Below are 14,969 nucleotides of genomic sequence, written 5' to 3'. Positions count from 1 at the left end.
GTCTCCCTTGTTCCCATGTCCGCTTTTGAATGGTGGATTGACAGCTGGCTGTTAACAAGGGAGATCTGTTGAATGAGTTTATAGCATTTCATATAAAGTACCAACAACAGTTTTGTGTCAGTGTGATGATGTGTTTCAGGTTTTCATCTAGTTTTGTCACACACACTATCTGTTGCTTTTCCTTGATATTTAAAGATAGAATTTGTTGATGAACAGTCACATGCATGTATAGTTTTTACATTTACATTTGCACTTTGTATGTACTTCATTTTTTTATTTTATTTTTTATTTTTCAGATAGATATTGAAGAGAAGATTTTGAATGACCTTGGCAACAGTTGACAACAATTAACCGAGAAAAACAAAATTTTCCAGCTTGTGATAAAACGGAATTGCTGTCATAAAACCAACACTATATAGCATACATGACGATGTGAAACTTAATATGGCGGACATCTTGAAAATGGCTAATAAACATTTCACTGCCTGGTGTTACTATGGCAACAGAAGATATAAAATTTAATTTCTTTCCCATTTGTGGCCACATCATTAGAAATTAATGACGATGGGGCCTTGGATTTGTACATTTGGTAATAGTGTGAAATTTAATATGACTGGATGTGTTGAGGTGGCCAGGTAACAGTGATGTTTGGATTTGTTCACAAACAAGAGCGGTTTAACAACATGGCTGGATGGCACAGTTTATCTGGAGATCTTCAATACAGGACAGGTGGAGGTAAGAAAGTCAACACGCTGGTAAAAATACTTGAAAGATGTATGTCTGAATTTTGAAATTGCCCATTAGTATTCCTAATGATTACTAGGTGGGTGTGTCCGTGAAAAGTTGTCTTTGAATTCAACAACTGTATGTTGTAAGAATGATTTATTTATTTATTTGATTGGGTTTTTTATTTCATACTGGTACTCATACTGGTAGTTGATTGACCAAGCGCATGCCATCAAAAATACATAAAAAAGAAACATTAGTTTTGGAAAATTTTGTCCATTGGTATTAGGGAATATGGTGGGTGTATTCCTGAAATGTTGTCTGTAAATTAAACAGTTGCACATGTATGCTATAACAATGATTTATTTATTTATTTATTCAATTGGAGTTTTACGCCATACTCAAGAATAGTTCACTTATACAGTAGCGGCCAGCATTATGGTGGGAGGGAACCGGGCTGAGCCCGGGGGAAACCCACGACCATCCGTAGGTTTCCTAGCATGAGCTGGACTTGAACTCACAGGGAGTGCATTGGTGGGAGTCTCCTGGGTCATTATGCCGCACCGGCGGGTTAACGCCCTCAGCCAAATTGGTGAAGCGCGTAAATGATCCACTCAAGAACATCAGTCCAACACCGAATCATTGCCCTTGCTGTGCATTGCTGTTCGGGAAAATTCTCGCACAGAACCGCTCTTGTGTAACACAGACGTAAGCGTTCTGGGTCATTGTGCTGTGGTAGCATGTTAACCACTTGACCACGGAAGGCCATATAAGAATGAGAATATTTTGTGAACTATAACGGAAACTGCACGTAAAGAACAACACTTGTGATTGTAGCTGATTGACCAATTGCTCTGCCCCAGCCTGAATAATCTGACTGTCTGCATCTATCAGTCAAAATTCTATAGGAGCCAGTTAGATTACGAGTACTTGATCTTTGTGGATGCCACCAATTTACCTATCAGACAAACTAGTTACATACACATTTTCGGTCAATAGGCCTGCTCTGAATTACCTCCCTTGTTACATGACGGCGACTATGATATAATGCCAGATTAGGCCTGCTCTGAATTACCTCCCTTGTTACATGACAGCGACTATGATATAATGCCAGATTAGGCCTGCTCTGAATTACCTCCCTTGTTGCATGACTGGGACTATGATATAATGCCAGATTGGGTTTTGAGGTGTGATATTATGAGAAGTGGGACCTTACTTCAAGGCATAAAGAACATAGGATATGTCATGACAGTGACATATTTTGAGAGCAACAGAATGTGAAAAAAACATGATATTAACCTTTGAGAATGGGAGAAATGTTAAAAAATCATAAATAATTCAATGCTTTTCAGTTTAAGTTGAATATTTATATTAGACAGAGTTCACCTAAGCTACTTATTACATGTTAAGGCGGTGCAGAATTTTTAAATTACCTGCAAATGGAATAAAAAATATACATAATGTTTATTCTGGGCTATCCAAGTAAGTTTTCAAAATAAAAATTTGTCTGAAAGCTAGATCTTCCACCAGCTTATGCTGCTTCAACTCTAAAACTTGCCATTAACCATTTCCTGAGGAGCCACCTAATCACAGCTTACTCCTAATAACGCACCTTTTGAACAGGTAACCTCAAGAAAGGTAACTGTGTGCGGTCCCATTGACATCAGACCTCTTTAACACCCTGTTATGTACAAGTGTGAACGAAATGGGCTGAAACTCAAATTTTTCTGATAGGATATTATCTCACCTTGAACCTTCCAAACTGTCTGATTAAGAACAGTGCTATCGTAATATAGCAAAATGAGTTTAAAAACTTTGTCCTGGTGATCGCCTAGGTCCATAGTATTTGTCTGATATTTTCTTGTCCCAAATATAAACGATGCCAGTAAATTTAAAGTTTTGCTTTATACATGTATTTGTATGATTGAACTGTGAACGTGATATGTATGATAATGACTTCCTCATTCGTTATGGCAACATGTACAAATGGCAAGGCGTTAATCTTAACGATTAAGTATTGCTAATTAATTGAGCTGCATGTTGTCTTAGGGTTCAATCCTGACTTCTGTCATACGATGACGTTAAAATCAGCACTCGTTATACCTGCTTAGTTTGACAAAGAAATAGTCGTATTCATAATATACACCTGTAGTTTGATGTTGCACAAATTCACCCACTCTGCAAACGGTAAGGTTTTTAACAGGCTGGGGAATGAGGTTATTATACCATTGAGAACATACACAACCTGGTTTAGACGTGCGTATATGTAAGAAAACTCATCCATGTTTTCTTTTATTTCACTTGACCAAAGCAAGCCATCTATAAGTCACTTTGTATTATTTGATATGACTTTTTTCCTTCTGTTTCCCAGAATAGGTTAATGCCTTCAACCACCAGATTGATGAAAGCTACATGCTGTGATTATAAATGATGTGTAACCGATGCCTTAAAAAAAGTGAAAATAGGTTTTTTTTTTTTTGGTTTTTGCTTTTTTATGGCCTGAGCATTTTTAAGCCAAAGAAGAAATGTATTGTTTTCATTTTTTGTTCGTTTGTTTTTTTTTCATGAAAATTTGCTTTGATTTCTTTTGTCTTTTATGTTTTATTTTCAGGCCTGAGCATCTTGAAGCCAAAGAAGAAATTATGGTTTGTGTTAGAGGAGAGTAAATGCCAGCTAAAGTTTTACAACTCTGAGGCTGAGGCCAGAAAAAAGCCACCGATTGGTCAGATTGATTTGAAGGGAGCTGCGATTTCATTGGATCTTGAACAGCAAAACCAGTTCATTATCATGTGAGTTTGATGATGATTTGGTTATGCATAAGAATAGATTTGGTATTTCCTTTTTTTTCTTCATTGATACATTGATAAAATGGTTGTGTGCTCTTTACCCAAAATTATTTTCTTAGGGGCCTCCATAGCCAACTTGATTAGCATGTCAGTATGGTGAAAAGACCAAGGAGACTTTTACCAATGTGGTCGCTGTGAGTTCAAGTCCAGCTCATGCAGTACGTGGGAAGGTCTTCCAGCATCCTGTGGATGGCCGTGTGTTTCCTAAGGGATTCTGACCACTTTTCTCTAGCCATAATGCTGGCCGTTATCGCATGAATAAAATATTCTTAAGTATGGCATAAAACTCCACTCAAATAAATAAATAAAAGTATTTTAGTTCTTTGTCGCAGATCTGTATGAAGAAATTTCCTTGTAATCCATGCAGAGATAAATACCTTTGTTAAAGTTTTTTTTATTGATACACATACACTAAAGGTCTTAAATCAGAACAGATTCTCACTCATTCTGTGTTCTTAAAACACTGATTAATATTTTTCTCTTGTGATTTGTTTTATTCCTGTTTTATTTTCTTTGGTTTATGGGGATCAAGGGGGATAACTTTCGGATTATCTCCCCTTGGCTGTGTTTACGCTTCACACCTCTTGCTGTACTGATTTGCTGGATTGTTTACTTTTCAGAGCAAACTCCAAAGATCATATTTTCACAGCTGAAAATCATGAGTCATTGATGATCTGGCTTATAGGATTACAGGTAATGTATGGCTTATAGGATTACAGGTAATGTATGGCTTATTTCCACTGATTAGCATCTGAAGTTAGATAAACAAAGATTGTGCTATGCGTGCATTTAGGTAGAAACATGACAAAGCCTCTCTTTGTGCTTAGCGACATGTAATTATGTGAATATTGTTATAATTTCTGTGTTAATTGGGTAGGTGATTAAAATGTCCACTTTGTAATTGGGAGGCTCTTGTTAAATCCCAAATGCAGTCTGGCAGTTTTAATTTGGGATAGTTGATATTACATCGCTGTTAGCCGGGTGTTGACTCACTAACGAATATTGTTGTTTGTTGTGTAATTATCTTTAACGTTATAGTCACATGTATGAAGGCAGTGAAATTACCTGTGCAGCGCAATGACCCAGGAACCCCTCACCAATGAAGTCGCTGTGAGTTCAAGTCCAGCTCTTGCTGGTTTCCTATCCGGCCGTAAGTGGGAAGGTCTAACAGCAACCTGCATATGGTCGTGGGTATCCCCCTGGCTCTGCCTGGTTCCCACCCACCATAGAGCTGGCCGCTGTTGTATAAGTGAAATATTCTTGACTACGGGGTAAAACACCAATCAAATAAATAAATAAATCAATTCTACCTGCCATTTTAAGAAACAAAATTGTTTATATGCGAGGTAAGAATTTATGTTATAGCAGATTGCAGCATCTCCATGGAATTTATCAATTACATAGTTTTGTGCCATATTTTGTAAAATAATGAGGAAAGACGTTTAACCATTATTTCTGTCACATAACAGATAATAGCCATTATCTGGCTGACCAGTACTTGGACTATTTCCATCTGTAATAGCAAAATTGTCTATGTTAAGGACTTAATTTTGACTTGTGGTTACATTATACCCGTACTCCTCAACCTGTTCGCACGTGAAAGTTTCAGTGCAAGTAATGCATGGTTTTAATTTGATGTTGGAGATAGATCTACATGAGTTGGATTGGCCAATTCCAGGGCTGCACAAACAGTATCATTTTATCAGTTGACAGAATAATGCCCTCAGAATATGCTGGAATAAACACCTTGCAAACATGCAAAAAGATTGTAGAATTACAGTATGTCTTTTCAGTATCGTAGTAAAGTCATGGCATACCGTCTTTCGTATATATATGGGTACACAGTGATGTCTGTGTGCTGTAGACGACATGAAAATGAAGCACAATTTTAGAGGTGAATAGATGCCCTGAAATGTTGATTTTGTGGCTGAGAATTTGACAATAAAACATACCTCAAGAACCTCCCTGAGAACTGTTTGAAAGGGACAAAATTTGCAGTTTAACCTTGGGGCAAAATTTGAAGCCATTTGTCTTACGTGAGTTTTTGGTGGTCAAAGCAGTGGGTAGTGCTGTCTCATCAGCTGGTTAGGAGAATTTCCCACTACCCTGTCTCACCTGCCGGTTAGGAGAGTTTCCCACTACCCTGTCTCACCTGCTGGTTAGGGGAGTTTCCCACTACACTGTCTCATCTGCTGGTTAGGAGAGTTTCCCACTACCCTGTCTCACCTGCTGGTTAGGAGAGTTTCCCACTACCCTGTCTCACCTGCTGGTTAGGAGAGTTTCCCACTACCCTGTCTCATCAGCTGGTTAGGAGAGTTTCCCACTACCCTGTCTCACCTGCTGGTTAGGAGAGTTTCTCACTACACTGTCTCAGCTGCTGGTTAGGAGAGTTTCCCACTACCCTATCTCACCTGCTGGTTAGGAGAGTTTCCCACTACCCTGTCTCACCTGCTGGTTAGGAGAGTTTCCCACTACCCTGTCTCATCAGCTGGTTAGGAGAGTTTCCCACTACCCTGTCTCACCTGCTGGTTAGGAGAGTTTCCCACTACCCTGTCTGACCTGCTGGTTAGGAGAGTTTCCCACTACCCTGTCTCACCTGCCGGATAGGGGAGTTTCCCACTACCCTGTCTCACTTGCTGGTTGGGCGGGTAGGGATTGGTAATAGGCGGTTTCCCACTACCCTGACTCACCTGCTTGTTAGGAGAGTTTCCCACTACCCTGTCTCACCTGCTGGTTAGGAGAGTTTCCCACTACCCTTTCTCACCTGCTGGTTAGGAGAGTTTCCCACTACCCTTTTTCACCTGCTGGTTAGGAGAGTTTCCCACTACCCTGTCTCACCTGCTGGTTAGGAGAGTTTCCCACTACCCTTTCTCACCTGCTGGTTAGGAGAGTTTCCCACTACCCTGTCTCACCTGCTGGTTAGGAGAGTTTCCCACTACCCTTTCTCACCTGCTGGTTAGGGGAGTTTCCCACTACCCTTTCTCACCTGCTGGTTAAGAGAGTTTCCCACTACCCTGTCTCACCTGCTGGTTAGGAGAGTTTCCCACTACCCTTTCTCACCTGCTGGTTAGGAAAGTTTCCCACTACCCTTTCTCACCTGCTGGTTAGGAGAGTTTCCCACTACCCTGTCTCACCTGCTGGTTAGGAGAGTTTCCCACTACCTGGTCTCACCTGCTGGTTAGGAGAGTTTCCCACTACCCTGTCTCACTTGCTGGTTTGGACAGTTGTGGGGGCAAAAGTCATATCTAACAATTTCTATGTATTGTTCTCTTTTTGTTTTTGAACGAATTGTGGGAAGAACAAATTTGTACAAATTCAATGAGTTGCCTTCAATAAATAAAGATGTTATTATACAAATAAAATGTTAAATGAAAGTTGATGCTCTTGGAGTAAAAAGACAAATGGAAGTTCCTCGTCTTACATATTTCTAGATAGTCACAGTTCTATTGACTTATCTCATGGACGTTATAATCTGAGGATGAGTCAGCTATTGATTTTTGGCAGGCTCAGGGGGGCGTCAGCTAATGTACATCTTGGTTATTATTATGCTGTGCTTTGTGGCATCATGTTGAAGACGTGCATTTGCGCTGCAGCTGCTCTCTGAATTTGCACGTATACCTTTAACAGAGTGCATTAACTATGGTGCAGCTGCACCTGCAATTGGCTGTTGTAATTATACTGTGAAATTCATTTGATGACTTCACTATAAAAATAGTTTCTACAGACAAAATGTCAACTTGACATAACCCGTACTGCCTAAGAGATGGATTTCAGAACTTTATACTTTGAAAATTTAGATAAAATGAACCAAATATTATATAAAACTAGGTGCTTGTAATACTGTAATTCTTCAGCTTTATGGCATGTTAGCAGAGTGTTTATTCAAGCTTATTCTGAAGGCATTTTTCTGTGTTGACTGATAAATTATACTTTTGTGTAGCCCTGAAACTGGCCAATCCAAAATATGCATAAATTGCACAGAAAGTTGATCTTTCATATATAAAAAGTTGAGGAATTAGAATACTGTGTATTAACTAAATTTCTAGTTTTTATGGCTAGATAACGAATGCAGTAATTTAGCCAAAGGATATTGGTTCGAGTTTGCGTGTTTGGAAATAAATTTATATTTTTTTTTGGTCAAAAAGTCCAATCAGTTATCGAATCACTTAAGGTACGAGTTCAAAGGTGGTCAAGGACGGGGAATTTGTAGATTCCCTCAGAATACTTGTGGGGAATTTGTAGATTCCCTCAGAATACTTGTGGGGAATTTGTAGATTCCCTCAGAATACTTGTGGGGAATTTGAAGATTCCCTCAGCATACTTGTGGGGAATTCCCTCAGAATACTTGTGGGGAAGTTGTAGATTCCCTCAGCATACTTGGGAATTTGAAGATTCCCTCAGCATACTTGTGGGGAATTTGTAGATTCCCTCAGTATACTTGTGGGCAATTTGTAGATTCCCACAGTATACTTGTGGGGAATTTGAAGATTCCCTCAGCATACTTGTGGGGGAATTCGAAGATTCCCTCAGTATACTTCTGGGCAATTTGTGGGGAGGTGGAGTTTTTATGTAGTTATCAATTTCTGGGCTCCTTTCGGAGCAGCCTTACATATTTTGGTGTTTTTGTATAATGGTTACAAATGGTTGAACCAAACATTTTTGAAAAGAGCCATTCTGTGGGAAAATAATTCTGACCGTCGTATAAGTGAAATATTCTTGAGTACGATGTGAAATCAAATGAATAAATTGTGTTCATGAGACATTTGACATTTGACAGATGTTCATAGTAGTGTGTATGATGGTGACAGTATGTGCTGGGAGGGTGGGTTAAGGATTAAAAGATTATGAGGTTTATCTCGCACGTATAGGCATGTCCTGACAGGATTGGCCCCTAGGCCGCCAGCAGTTCCCCCCTGGGTGCAGGAGGTGATTCTGTACATTGATCCCCTCTGATTCACTACCTCACCTGATGATTGACAGTCAGCCCAGGTACTCAGCAGGAGTTGTTGATCCCGCGTGCTTTAGCGACCCGGCTCAGTATTGTACCTGCGACAGATGGACACAATGTTAATTCCCCTCATGCTCTAATCTACAGCACATATACATTGTATACACACATACACAGAAGCACTGAAAGCATCATGTGAATGGGAGGTGTTAGCGTTAGAGAAGAAGATCTGAAATCATTATTATTGAGTGGTGATGGTAGAAGTTGTGTTAAACTTAGTTTGACCTGGATGACTTGAACTTGCCACCATCATCCTGGTAGTCTGTTATAATCCAGGCTTTAATATCCAGCACTGTAATTTTTCTGCCCCTAAAACATCTTTCTGTCCCCAGATATAATAACAGATATAGTCCAATGGTCAGTTGTAATCAGCATTAAACTAAGGTTGAAACCAGGTATGTTTTAAGATAAATTGATCAAAAATTAGATGAAGCACATCAGTTCAGTATTGAAACTGTGATAAAGCATAAATATTCATTTAAAAGTTTATAATAAACCACAGAAACTGATGATTTTAATATGATTTATTGCCGTAAGTGCCAGATACATAAATATGTGTATTCATGTGGAGTGAAAGAAAAGAAAATGGCTTAAATTTTTAAACCTTAAGCCCTGCTAATGTTAAGATTATGCTCCAACATGTATATTTAAACATTCACATTTTACTTTAACAATTCCTGAATACAAATAAATTTATCGGCTGCTCCCCCACTCCAGAGCCCCATCCTTTTGTGTGTGTGTGGCCTATCCTCTGGAGCCTCAGTGATGTAAGCTTTACTTGACTTTATCTACCAGCATTAGTATATAGGTGTAAACCCGGTGTTTAGGAGGGGTTTAGTCGGCTTGACTGGTCAGCTGGTTCTGACCACCTCAACTTGACATTTGATGCCGAGTCTCACTCACATGGAAATACCTACATGCAGCTTTTTGTTACCTGGATAATTTTATACAGTTGTGGCAGCAGAAATGCAATTGACTTCAGGTGGCGAAACTGTTAGTTCTGCCGTTGGGTATACATAGATCAGGCTTAAGAGACACAGCTGGCGACAGAAGTAATTATCCCATTATTTACAACAAACTGAGCTTTCAGTTCAACTTTTTGCTCACAGGCAGATCTGCTGGTCGGATTTTGCTATAATTGTTTTGTTAAAATTTCTCAAATTATTAAACCCTGTGGAGAAAGGAATTCCTTGAGGTGCTAGAATCGGTAAAGTTATTAGTTTGAGAAAAAAAGTTCTACCTGTGGAAAACAAAAAAACCCCTAGAAATCGTTTTAGTCAGATGTCCAGTTGTTGGAAGATTTTTGAGGCGAAAGTGCTGTTTGTGGATCACAGTTGATGTCAGAATGTGTGAATCTAAAGGAAGAGCAACTGACCGTCGGTGCTCCGTCATCAGGAGCATGATTCTGGACGAGTTTGTAAGTATTCTGGTTACTTTAGTTATTTATTTGATTGTTTATGATTGGCGTCCGCATTATGGAAAATGGGGGTGCCCAGAGTAAACCACTGGCATTCAGCAAGTTGCTGACAAACTGTCTCGAATTTGAGGTGCAAAAATACAGATAGTATTGATGGAAAAAATATACAAGTGGTCTGCAATGAAAGTTAGACAACATAAATGGTCAGATGAGTGTTGTCCAGACCCAGTAGTCTATTTAACCACCAGTATTACCATCTTACCCACTAATATTTACTGCAGACAGGGACAGTGTCTTGTGTGTGTTGTCCTCCAGGATTGTATGTTGATTCAGGTTTATCAAGCTCTAATTACACCATGTACGTTATCTAACCTTGGCTATTTGATGTAAGTTCTGGATTTTTTATTAAATCACGCGTGTCAGACTACGCAAAGCGTTATCTCCTGCATACCTATCTTGTGATCTTGGCAGCCAGTCAAATCTCCCAAATATGCAACATACCGACAGTTAAGACTGATGTTAAAGAAAATTATATCTAAGCTGTACAAAACATTACAATTTGATGATGTTGCTTAGAAAAAGGCATTATTAGTGTTTGATTTACCTCAAGTATACGTGTAAGTCTTGAAATATTTGACGTAGTACGTTGATCATTGGCCGAAAGCTGTCTGTTATGTCTGCTGTGTACAAGTAAGTTGATCATTGCCGTAAAGCTGCCTGTTATGTCTGCGGTGTACACGTAAGTTGATCATTGCCCTAAAGCTGTCTGCTGTGTACAAGTAAGTTGATCATTGCCCTAAAGCTGTCTGTTATGTCTGCGGTGTACACGTAAGTTGATCATTGCCCTAAAGCTGTCTGCTGTGTACAAGTAAGTTGATCATTGCCCTAAAGCTGTCTGTTATGTCTGCTGTGTACAAGTAAGTTGATCATTGCTCTAAAGCTGCCTGTTATGTTTGCGGTCTACACGTAAGTTGATCATTGCCCGAAAGCTGTCTGTTATGTCTGCTGTGTACAAGTAAGTTGATCATTGCCGTAAAGCTGCCTGTTATGTCTGCGGTGTACACGTAAGTTGATCATTGCCCTAAAGCTGTCTGCTGTGTACAAGTAAGTTGATCATTGCCCTAAAGCTGTCTGTTATGTCTGCTGTGTACAAGTAAGTTGATCATTGCTCTAAAGCTGCCTGTTATGTTTGCGGTCTACACGTAAGTTGATCATTGCCCTAAAGCTGCCTGTTATGTCTGCTGTGCACACGTAAGTTGATCATTGCTCTAAAGCTGCCTGTTATGTTTGCGGTCTACACGTAAGTTGATCATTGCCCGAAAGCTGTCTGTTATGTCTGCTGTGTACAAGTAAGTTGATCATTGCCCGAAAGCTGTCTGTTATGTCTGCTGTGTACAAGTAAGTTGATCATTACCTTAAAGCTGCCTGTTATGTCTGCTGTGCACACGTAAGTTGATCATTGCTCTAAAGCTGCCTGTTATGTTTGCGGTCTACACATAAGTTGATCATTGCCCGAAAGCTGTCTGTTATGTCTGCTGTGTACAAGTAAGTTGATCATTGCCTGAAAGCTGTCTGTTATGTCTGCTGTGTACAAGTAAGTTGATCATTGCCCGAAAGATGTCTCTTATATCTGCTGTGTACAAGTAAGTTGATCATTGCCCGAAAGCTGTCTGTTACGTCTGCTGTGCATATTATATTGAATGAACACAGGCTGTTGGGAATGCAAAAGGTCTTTTTTTTTTCATGTGTGATGTCAGATTGTGAATGAGCTTAAGAGTTCTGCCATGCAAAAATACATGTCTGTGTTTTTCATTATTAATTATTCATTCATTATTTTGGAATGTTATTATTGCATGTATGTTTGTTGTATACTGGTGTAGGTTAAACCTATTTGTTACCAGTATGCAGTACTGCTCGATCCTAACGATATATCTGGCACGGATATGGGTCGGAACATCCGCGTAGGAAGGGCGTAATATCACGGCAAGATGTTCACGTCATACGCCAATCATGCAGCCATGATGGGTGTACTATCCATATATGATGTGACTATCATCCACGTGTCTAAGCACCACTACACGTACCTGCCCATCAAGATCCACGTAAGATGTGATTAGGATGGTGCCAACATCCGCGTATAGGCCGCCTATATACACTCGATCAAGATGTTCATGGCGGATAATACGCATAGAGTATATCTTTAGGATTGGGCAGTACTGTACAACAGAAATAATCCAATTCGACTGTGGAGAAAAAGCTAGAAGCCTTAATGGTAGAACACGAAAATTGGCACAATAATGTAAGAGAGTGTGCCGTTGGAGGACATCACTGTAATATCACAGTGCAATATGATTGTCACAACGTTTAAAGAAGGTGTATGATCATTTCATATGTGAACAGTACGTATAAATTATGTGTTTAATAGATAAATAGATAAAATTAGATTCCCAAAGCCTACATACATGTACATACATTAAACCTCACACACAACATTAAGGATACAAGATGTATGTGGCTGCTGTATATTTTCAGTCCATCACACTGATAACTGTCCATCAGACTGACAACCGTCCATCAAACTGAAAACTGTCCATCAGACTTATAACCATCCATCAAACTGATAACCGTCCATCAAACTGATAACTGTCCATCAGACTGACAACCGTCCATCAAACTGAAAACTGTCCATCAGACTGACAACCGTTCATCAAACTGAAAACTGTCCATCAGACTTATAACCGTCCATCAAACTGATAACCGTCCACCAAACTGATAACCATCCATCAGACTGACAACCGTCCATCAAACTGATAACTGTCCATCAAACTGATAACGGTCCGTGTGTCTGTCTGTCTGTTAGTGTCCGTGGGTCACAATTTGATCACCTGAAAATCTGTACTTAGTTTTTAAGTTTAGGTCATTCACCATGATTACAGAGAAGGATAGAACTCCCAGGGAGCGGAGAGTGTGAGAGACACCCGTGAATATGGGTGCTTTTTATCATTTGGGCAGTCGTTTTGATGCTTATCCAGCTGTGTTTCCGTTTGGTCAGAATATGGCGTTCCGTAATAGATTTGTATTTGTTTTTACATATCCATGTATATGTATAGTAAAACACCAATTCCAGTGGATAAATAAGTTTAGATTTCTATTAATGTGGCTTTGACAGTGTGAGTTGATCAGTATGTTTGAACCTTTGACCTTGACTTCACTACTGACCGGGTCATCTCAGGCTTAATGGCGGGCCTTTTGTTTGGGACAGTCAGTTGATGATCACAGCTTGTGTAGAATAAAGGAGAATCACAAATTTGCCTCGGCTACATTTAGACTGTTTGCCTGATAGAGACATTGTTAAATATTGTGTTGGTAGCCGAGGTATATGTAGAATATTAATGTTGGATCATTTGTGTGATTGCAGTGTGTTAACTCGGCTGTCATTTTGTATTAAAATAATAAAACCTTGCACAGCTTTTGGAAGAAGCAGATAAGTAATTAAATGAATACATATGCTGAATTCTTATGCATCGCAAACAGTCTGTAAATGTATGCTGTATTCTTATGCATCACAAAGTCTGTAAATGAATGCTGAATTCTTATGCATCGCAAACAGTCTGTAAATGAATGCTGAATTCTTATGCATCGTAAACAGTTTGTAAATGAATGCTGAATTCTTATGCATCGCAAACAGTCTGTAAATGAATGCTGAATTCTTATGCATCGCAAACAGTCTGTAAATGTATGCTGAATTCTTATGCATCGCAAACAGTCTGTAAATGAATGCTGAATTCTTATGCATCGCAAACAGTCTGTAAATGAATGCTGTATTCTTATGCATCGCAAACAGTCTGTAAATGAATGCTGAATTCTTATGCATCGCAAACAGTCTGTAAATGAATGCTGTATTCTTATGCATCGCAAACAGTCTGTAAATGAATGCTGAATTCTTATGCATCGGAAACAGTCTGTAAATGAATGCTGAATTCTTTTGCATCGCAAACAGTCTGTAAATGAATGCTGAATTCTTATGCATCGCAAACAGTCTGTAAATGAATGCTGAATTCTTATGCATCGCAAACAGTCTGTAAATGAATGCTGAATTCTTATGCATCGCAAACAGTCTGTAAATGAATGCTGAATTCTTATGCATCGCAAACAGTCTGTAAATGAATGCTGAATTCTTATGCATCGTAAACAGTCTGTAAATAAATGCTGCATTCTTATGCATCGCAAACAGTCTGTAAATGAATGCTGAATTCTTATGCATCGCAAACAGTCTGTAAATGTATGCTGAATTCTTATGCATCGCAAGCAGTCTGTAAATGAATGCTGAATTCTTATGCATCGCAAACAGTCTGTAAATGAATGCTGCATTCTTATGCATCGCAAACAGTCTGTAAATGAATGCTGAATTCTTATGCATCGCAAACAGTCTGTAAATGAATGCTGAATTCTTATGCATCGCAAACAGTCTGTAAATGAATGCTGAATTCTTATGCATCGCAAACAGTCTGTAAATGAATGCTGAATTCTTTTGCATCACAAACAGTCTGTAAATGAATGCTGAATTCTTTTGCATCACAAACAGTCTGTAAATAAATGCTGAATTCTTATGCATCGCAAACAGTCTGTAAATGAATGCTGAATTCTTATGCATCGGAAACAGTTTGTAAATGAATGCTGAATTCTTATGCATCGCAAACAGTCTGTAAATGAATGCTGAATTCTTATGCATCGCAAACAGTCTGTAAATGTATGCTGAATTCTTATGCATCGCAAACAGTTTGTAAATGAATGCTGAATTCTTATGCATCGCAAACAGTCTGTAAATGAATGCTGAATTCTTATGCATCGCAAACAGTCTGTAAATGAATGCTGAATTCTTATGCATCACAAACAGTCTGTAAATGTATGCTGAATTCTTATGCATTGGAAACAGTTTGTAAATGTATGCTGAATTCTTATGCATCACAAA

At 39.0% G+C, this 14,969-nt stretch overlaps 1 protein-coding gene across 1 annotated transcript in view; it reads left to right on the top strand.

Annotated features, from left to right (window-relative positions):
- LOC135480392 (uncharacterized) overlaps positions 1–14,969 on the top strand; it is a 139,098-nt gene that overhangs the window by 20,310 nt on the left and 103,819 nt on the right. Inside the window, exons 2-4 of the mRNA XM_064760221.1 lie at positions 297–735; positions 3,338–3,515; positions 4,193–4,265. Coding sequence (XP_064616291.1) covers positions 645–735; positions 3,338–3,515; positions 4,193–4,265 — 342 coding nt within the window. The 5' untranslated portion in view covers positions 297–644. The remainder of the gene's footprint in view (positions 1–296; positions 736–3,337; positions 3,516–4,192; positions 4,266–14,969) is intronic.

Source organism: Liolophura sinensis, chromosome 13, assembly GCF_032854445.1.
Source record: "Liolophura sinensis isolate JHLJ2023 chromosome 13, CUHK_Ljap_v2, whole genome shotgun sequence".
In the NCBI taxonomy this organism is placed as follows: Eukaryota; Metazoa; Mollusca; class Polyplacophora; order Chitonida; family Chitonidae; genus Liolophura; species Liolophura sinensis.
Note: the sequence above shows the minus strand (reverse complement) of the source record. Positions and strands in the feature narration are given on the sequence as shown.